The following is a 9,029-nucleotide window of genomic DNA, read 5'->3' on the forward strand; positions in this document are numbered from 1 at the left end:
CACATGATAAACCCTTGTCAGTGCAACTCTTACCACCTATTTCATCAATTTTTTAGTCATTGATGCTCAAGACACTTCCTAATTTAAGTTAGAAAGCAAAAGAATAAAAGAAATTAAAAAAAAAAGGGGGGGGGGAACAATTATTGCATCCATGCTGCATGGACTTTCAAAGCAGCTTGGTAGTTCCAACAAAACTCTCAAAAGTGGCAACTAATCATCATCATCATTGTTTAACGTCCGCTTTCCATGCTAGCATGGGTTGGACGATTTGACTGAGGACTGGTGAAACCGGATGGCAACACCAGGCTCCAATCTAAATTTGGCAGAGTTTCTACAGCTGGATGCCCTTCCTAACGCCAACCACTCTCTGAAAAATTTCATTAACGTTGTTATTCTTTAAACTAAAAATATGACAATCTTTAATATAGTTAAGGATAGAATCATCTGGTTTTAATCATTATGGTAGATATTTTGCTATGTTTCTATATGTAAGACATTTCAGAATATCTGCAACCAAGTGGCAGCCAAGCCAAGAGATTCAACTAAAGATGTAATGCCATGACAAAGTCAACTATAATAATAATCAAAAATAGGAAAAGTATTTCACAAATTAAGTGAAATTGGGAAAGTGAAAGTCTACAAAAATCACAAGGAAAGATAGCATTAACTGGACTGGCAACAACAAAAAATATCTCTGGAAAGTATTTAATCCATTATGACCAGGTAAGAATAAGTGGAAATAACAAGGAAGGAAAATGAACATAAATGAATAAAGTCTCAACAACATTTATGCTTTTAGTTCAGTACTGACTTTTCATCAATATATTTTGGGTAGAGGAAACAACTAGTTAAGTCCAAGTTCAAATTAAGTGACAGAGACCCTTGATGGTGGTAAGCCTTCACAGGTTGGAGATCGATGCTATTGAAATTTAGGCTGAACTTCAGAATGTTGATATTGAGATTATAAATTTGAACATTAGAGAGAGTTTCAGTCATAAGATGGACGGATTTAAGATGTAGGTTGCAGGATGAGATATTACATGGATACCAAAATAAAGAGAAACAAGTGCATCAGGTGTGTTGGCTTCATAGTGTGTCAATTAAGGAGCAGGAACCATCTTAAAATGAGCAATAGAGACAGAGAAAGTGAGCTATAAGTTCTAGCAGGTTCTATGCTTCATTTGCAACTATAACAAAGGTGTAGTAATATGATGACTGAACACTTTATTATACATTACCTCAGTTCACATAACTTTCAAGGAGATTAGGAATTAGATTATCAGAAATTTGTTATAAATCAGCATCATATCCAATGAAGATTTATCCTTTATTCTCTTTATAATAGAAAACAAAGTAAGCATTGGGCCTTAAAAAGTCCCCTTGAGATTTAACCACGAAGTAGCAATTGAATTTGATAGTTAAATGGATACGTCAATTTGTTGAGTCCTCATTTAAATTTTGAGTTACTATAACAGGATATAACCTCACCAAAAATATAGTGATGGCTGTTTACCAAAAATCAAAAAAAAATTATTCCAGATCTAGTCATTTGATTAATGGCACAAAGTTGACAGCACAACAATACATTATGGTTTATGAATAAAAATGTACTCATATCAATAAACAGTCTCACTGATGAGTTGATAAATAAAAAAACCAATCAATTTGATTCTTATCCCATGCAGCAAAAAAGACCCTCAGGGCCAAATTTCCCTGCACAATGAAATCATCATAATTTAACCCTTTAGCATTTGCATTACTCTGTCAAATGTAATACTTATTTATTCATATTGTTTTCAATTAATCATGCAGCATTATCCCATAGCCTCAAGATTTCAGTGATGTAATTGTTTAATTTTAGATGAGGTGTGAGAGCCTGGATTTGGTTTGAAGATAAAACTGGTAGAATATTTAGGTGAGAAATGGCTAGTTTAAATGCTAAAGGGTTAATGCTTGCTTTTCGCATTGACATGGGCTGGGCAGTTCACCCACAGGAACATGTCTTGCTTGCAAGACTAAAGAGTTCTCATAACTAAGAGAGTGTTAGTAGAGACAATATTGGGAAAAGAGTAACTAAAAGGGAAATAGTATCAAGAGTTAGGTGGGTTGAGTAGGAGATTCAGGGATACTCAGTATTATATATGGATGACTAGTGGTGGACAGAGTAAAATAAAGATGGTAATGAAGAGCCAGAGGGTACCATCAAGGTAATATGTCCTAGAAGATGAACAGAAAAAGTAGTGACAAAAGAATCAAGAAGGGTAGGTAAAGAGTGTAAGAGAGTGAGTGATAGATTGAAATAAGCATGGAGGTAGTCAAACGTAAATAGGAATAGAAAGTAGTGAATGGTGAACAGGAGTGGGATGGCTACGGTGTTGATAAGAATGAGAGATGTGTCATTAGGAAGTGGTCAGGGGTGAGGAGTGATAACTGGCAGTACAGAAAGGATATTCATATATCTAATAATGGTTTCTGCATTCATTAATAACAGCAGTGGAATAATGCAGTACACAGGAGATTGATGAGTGATAGGAAGATGAGGTAAAATGAAATACATATGGAGATGGCTGTCAACGTATTTATTCATTACTCTAGTAATTATCGAACCTGATTGTTTTATCACCTTAGGTTGTAGGCTTAAAACTGCCCAGTTAAACAACACCATGCGGTACTTGTGGGGAGGGATGTCTTTGTTAGAGTTTACAGATCTTGTTAAATTTCTTCAAATCACACAAAGTATTTAAAATTTACACCAGTATATTTTCAAAAAACGTAGTTTTGTACACTGATGATGAAAATTGCATTAAGTTCAAGTAAAAGAAAATGTAATTTTTGTTATCAGCATGCAAACTACATTGGTATAGAAAATTTTTTTAAAATCTGGTGAAAATTTAAAATACATCATGCGACTGGAAAAAATTTAACAAGATCTGAGTTAACTTTATTGCAAGTATTTGGACGGGTCTCCCCACTCCCTACTGATGCTTGCCCTCCACTCTTGAATCTGCATTAGAGAACTTCATTCATTTTATATATCTAAATTGCTGATTTATCATCATCCGGCAGTACTTATTACATGGATTGCCACAACTCATTCTTTCCAGTCTGCTCTGTCCGCCATCGCACATGGTAGGTCTTCTTGAGTGCACTCGGAGTCTTCACATAGTTGTTTTATGTAGGTTTGATGTGGTCTACCAATATGTGTAATTATACTTCAGCTACCCAAGAAGAACGTTGCTGATAATCTCATCTTTTGCTCTCCAGCAATGTCTAGCAAATCTTGTTCTTTCTCTGATGATGTGTGATACTGGTGGTAACACCAGTTGTCGCCAGATGTCCAGAGCAGCTTGAAGCATTCTTCTATAAGTTCCAATTTTCTTTTCAAGATGCTTTGTTAGAGTAGATGTTACACATCCATATAACAAAACTGACTGCACAACTACCTGAAAGAAATTACGCTTCAAATTTAATGGAAGCTTAGGTATCCAGAGCATTGATAATTTAAAGTTGCTTGGATTCTGCCGATTCGGACTGCAATTTTACTTCCAAGTTATGTGAATTCATAAACATATTTTAAGGATTTTCCGGATACGGAGTTAATGTTGCTGCTCTGGTTGTACATCATACAGTCGGTCTTGTCCCAGTTGGTGAATAATTGTATGAAAAGCCATAGCTAATATTCTATTGTGCTTAAATCATTTTGAACTCATGATATCCGAACTTAATGTACATGGATGGCACTAAATACTACGAAGTATTTATACTTGCAATTTAACGTTGTACAAAATATTACTTCATTTTATATACATATATAGTCGCTAGTAATAAATCTCCCTCGATTTCAAGATCAATTTTGTTTGTTCAGGAAGAATTTAATGCACCTATGTCTGAAAAAGAAAACTAGAAGCATCTTATCGGTGGTCGACACTGAACGTATTATCACTAACGATATGAAACGGAAACATCAGCTGTTGCTTTATTTAAGCGTCCACGTCAGCAAAAAGCACGTTTTACACACCTGTCAATCTTATTCGCTATGCTTAAAGACTATGTGTATTAGGGCATTTTGAACTGTTATTTAAAAGGTGAGCATTAATAAATTTAATATAATTTACGAGAAATGAGACTCGATAAGTTTTTAATATTTCCACAAGAAATGAAGTAAAAGCAGATTATGAAAACTGTCATATGGGTGTATATGGGGTGGGCTAACACGAAATAAACATAATAGTTATCTCCCGTTGTATTTCAAAGCTTTGACAAAATTACAAAAAGAAAAAAAAAAAGCTCTAGGAAACTGACAGAAATACAAAATAATTCTGAAGAATAACTCACTTTTTACCTTCTGACTGTCTAACTCAGGACTATATTAAGTTAATGTAACCCACTAGAAGTTAATTAGTGACGTGTTAATATTGATTTCTAAAAAAAAAAAAAACAGTTTTAGGGTTTCATAAGTTATTGCAGGTTGTTTAGCCCCACGTCAACCCTGATCGAATAGATCAATGAATCACATATTCCAGCTGTGATCATCTCTTTTTTATGTGCGGAGAAACCAGATCCACATAATCTAATATATCCTTTCATAGATTGTCGAGTGTAATGAGGGAGATTTAGTTGCTATTTCTAGCAGATTGAGAACAACGTAAAGGCTCCCGCGTTAGCTGAATGCTATCAGATATTCTGTGAAGCATAACTGAAAGTGTAACTTTCTCCCAAAAATTTGAAACGGTTCCAACTAGGTATCGACTTCTGTAATGTCCACATCCAGGCAATTATCACAATAAATATATCAACTTAGACTTAAAATGATTACCATTCATAAATAACATTTCTAACTAAGGTATAAGATGGGAGACATGACTAAATATCAAATATCACAATAAATTTTGTCCGGTACTCTTCCGATTCTACCATATACTTAATAAAAAGTATTTTTACAAATGGGTATACAGCTTTATATATATATATATATATATATACCAAAATTTGGTAAAAATATTGTATCTGTTATCAACGTAGCAAAATTCTCACATGTAAGGTTGTTAACCGTACAATTGTGTGCATATCAATTTAAATAAGAGCTAAAAGACGATCCATTGTAAAAACTTTATTATGACCTGTGTGCACGTGTATATATATATATATATATATATATATATATATATATATATATATATATATACACACACACTCATTCAAATTTTTATTGGATACAGATACTTATCGAAAGAGCAGCTTTCAAAATTCCAAATCTATTGTTAAGAATAAATTTTATTTTAAACAAACGAAGTAAAACAATATCAAAAAGAACTTTTGGACAAGATTTCATAAAGGAAAACAATGTTTAATGTGGAAATTATGTATGAAAAATTACTCAAAGATGCTATCCACCCAAAGAATAACAGTTAAGTTAGAACCAAGACACTTTATACATTGAAGAAAATCATATTTTCATCTGATTTTAGCAAGTACGGGCGACAACTCCAAATATGTTTCGATGTTGTTAGACCATTTATACGTCGTTGTCAATGACATGTCTGAGACGAAATAAGGTATTGGTTACTTACAAAGAAAACAACAAAAGTCGATCATTTACACAAGTACAATCATTTCATAAATGTCCAAATACGGATACTTTACTATATTTCTACTGTCAATAATTAAATGATTTCATATTTTATGAACATTCAGAGGTGTTAACGTAACTGGATACAAAAATATACTTGTAGACTTCTAAAATTATCAACTTATCATTTCAAAATAAAAAGGAATATACTTTAAAAATCAAAACAAAACTAAAAAAAAAATGCTAGCAGGATAAAGCAGTGAGTCGTCGGAAATAATGTTAAAGATGAACATCTGAGAAAGCATGGAGATCAATGTGAATTAACTTTAGTGTCTCTAGTGAAGGCGAATGAGAGAAGATGATAAATAAATAAACCAGATAGTAGTTTAAAGGTAGTGAAAACGTCAAAGGAATATTACGAGATGATAAATTACATAGAAAATAATTTCATATGTTTTTATTGAAGAAATAAAATTAGCAGAGAAATTGAAACCATGTCTTACTGCCAAATTTGTTTTCTGTCCGGGTGCCTCTGACAGCTCATATTCTCCAGTTACCAATAAATCCTTGTGAATTTCTTCTCGAAGACATTTTTTCTGGTTTGCAGGTAGATGAAACATTAAGCTGTATACATCTGGAACAAGGAACATAAGCAGAAATGCAAAGAGATACGAATAAAACTCCATAGTTCGCCTTCTCCAATCCGTGGAATACTGGAGACACGCCGCTGCTAACGTGGCATTCGGCAAAAATCGGAAATATCCGGCAAGCTTTAAATACGAGTTCGCTCGATTCCGTAGCACAATTCAACGCCGAACACAGCATTCGTACGTTTTCTATGTATTCACTTCTTAATATGTGAAAGCCGGTTCGAAAATAACATGCATTTTATTTCAGCCTATTGACTGAAATTATAATCAATTAATTAATCCTTATTTAATTCTTATTTTTGAGAAAAATATTTTAAAAGTTTCTTCAAAATAATTTTCAGACTATATATTTTTAATCATATTTACTGCTGTATGACCATACGTTCATATGGCGATATCCGCTGGAAGGTTAGTCAATAACAAATGTTGAATTTTATTGGCATTTATTATTAATTTTATCTTATTTTGATTAGATATTCTTCATATTGAATTTATCATTGATGGATTACATATTTTAAATAACTTGTGACCATCTGTATATCTTTCAACTTCAACGCCCTTCTTGATTAAGTCCTTGAGAAATGTTTCTTCTAACTTTCATTCAAAACTTTATGAACTTGGGAACCAAACAACATTTCTTGTTTTATTCTCAGAGCAGAACCAATACCAAAAACTTTCTAACCGTAACCACACTAAACTCTGCAGCATTCTTCCGGATCCCCTATTTGTCTGCCTGTTTTCGAATGTTAATGTAACCCACATTATATCATCACTTTATTTTACCTAAAAATCAGTTATATATTTTATCCCTTTCATTGTTTTTACACTAGTATAATACTCGAGTAAACCCTCTAATCGTAATTTTAACAACTTATTTTTATATGTTATTGCTGAATTTAATGTGTATTTAAAAAATTAGTGGGTATAGGAATTATTACTTTACTAGCTGGACCCGTGAAAAATTCACGGAAAACAAAAAATGTAAGCATCTGTAAACAGTGTACTGATGCCATGAAAATGTTTGCATATTATGACCGTCTGTCTTTACGTTCTGAGTTCAAATTCTGCCGAGGTCGACTTTACCTTTCGTCCTTTCGGGGTCGATAAATTAAGTACCAATTGTGTACTGGGGTTGATCTAATCAACTGGCTCCCTCCCCACAAACATTTCAGGCCTAGAAAAGTATATTGTAACAGTTACAGAATATAGAAATTAATGTAACACCAATGACTATATAATCCAACCAAAATATCTCAGTTACACAAAACGAAAACGGAATTACAATTTAGCCTTAAAATACATCGTACATATTCAAAGAACCTGGTTTAGTGGTGCGGAACGTTTTTCTGGTATTCTTTTCTTCTTTTACTTGTTTCGGTCATTTGACGGTGGCCATGCTGGAGCACCACCCTTTAGTCGAAGAAATTGACCCCTGGACTTATTCCCTGTAAGCCTGGTGCTTATTCTATCAGTCTCTTCTGCTAAACAGCTAAATTACAGGGACGCAAACGCACCAACACACACACACACCAGGTATCCACAGTTTTTGGTTTATCACATTCTACTCGTAAAGTATTGTTCAACGCCTTCCTAGCATTGATTTTCTGACTCAGAACTGAATTTTTGCTCCAGTTAGTTTCAATAATGTAACGTAGAAGTTGTACAATTTCCATTGAAAAGAAGCAACCCCAGACATACCTTCATCACTACTATTTAAAAGTTTTGTAAGACCCCCAAAAATTACTGTTATTTTGCCTAATTACAATAATTACACACTCCTCTAAAACCCACCAGTAGGCAGAGATCCAACATTTAAAATATATCAGTAAAATGATATTGTTTTTTTAATCCTTACTATTCACTAACAAAAGCATTCATGCAATATCAACTCTGTGATAATTCCATTTCTTGTTTAGAATCAATAAATCCTGGTATCATTTATATAGCTGATATGTGCAATGGGCACTAAAATATCACTCTTTTTTTTTATCGAATTAAATCATTACCAGATAAATGATAATGAACAAATTATTAATCAATATCAGCAACTTCTAAGTCACTGTTTGAATTGTAATTTAAAATTTGGTGACAGTTACACATATTTTGTGATATAGAATTTTAAGAGGGAAAATTGAATAAAGTAACTCCATGAATCTTCTACTTGCTAAGCAAATACAAATTCCAAAATACCTTTCTTTATTTACAGGAAAATCCATGCTGTTTTGATTTGAAATGCATCAATTTGTTAAAAGTGGAAAGTAAGTATAATATTTTTTTTTGTATTGTTGTATTGAGCATTGTAGAATAAGAGGTAATCAGGTAACCACAGACTGTAACCTAGTTTTAAGTTGAAATCATCTCACTTTTCTAATTTTCATGTCATTCTGCAATGCATTAAATACCACAAATGTTCATTTTCCTTCCTGTATAACTTGGATTATACTTGTGTTCTTTATTTAAAAGAAGTCAATATTTTTTTTACAGAAAAAGTATTTCTAATTTAACTTGATATTGGGCAAAACCTGAGAAAATATACTTAAGCTATTGTCATTATGCATCATACATTGGTTTATGTGTTGCTTTAGATTATTAAAAAAAAATCACCTGTAGGTGTGTTTAAGGAGCTTATTTCCCAACCATGTGGTTTGGGGTTCAGTCCCACTGTGCAGTACTTTGTGCATGCATCTTTTACTGTAGGCTAAGGCTTGTGAGTGGATCTGGTCAACAGAAACTGAAAGCAGCCTGTCTATATATATATATATATATAGCCACTTGGCTGAAACACATAAATAAATAAATATATATATATA

At 32.9% G+C, this 9,029-nt stretch overlaps 1 protein-coding gene and 1 long non-coding RNA gene across 3 annotated transcripts in view; one reads left to right on the plus strand and one right to left on the minus strand.

The window, feature by feature from the left end:
• Positions 1-6,381, minus strand: part of LOC106876302 (transmembrane emp24 domain-containing protein 10) — a 14,421-nt gene extending 8,040 nt beyond the window's left edge. The window contains exon 1 of the mRNA XM_014924800.2: positions 6,073-6,381. Within this exon, the coding sequence (XP_014780286.2) occupies positions 6,073-6,255 (183 nt within the window). The 5' untranslated portion in view covers positions 6,256-6,381. The remainder of the gene's footprint in view (positions 1-6,072) is intronic.
• Positions 6,378-9,029, plus strand: part of LOC106876304 (uncharacterized) — a 6,915-nt gene continuing 4,263 nt past the window's right edge. Inside the window, exons 1-3 of one of the 2 annotated variants that reach the window (XR_008265222.1) lie at positions 6,378-6,396; positions 6,561-6,627; positions 8,426-8,477. This is a non-coding gene — a long non-coding RNA (uncharacterized LOC106876304). Of the gene's footprint in view, positions 6,397-6,541; positions 6,628-8,425; positions 8,478-9,029 lie in introns of those variants that run through there. The other variant, XR_001410225.2, reaches the window with a different exon arrangement.

The sequence above is a fragment of the Octopus bimaculoides genome, chromosome 11 (genome assembly GCF_001194135.2).
Source record: "Octopus bimaculoides isolate UCB-OBI-ISO-001 chromosome 11, ASM119413v2, whole genome shotgun sequence".
NCBI lineage: Eukaryota > Metazoa > Mollusca > Cephalopoda > Octopoda > Octopodidae > Octopus > Octopus bimaculoides.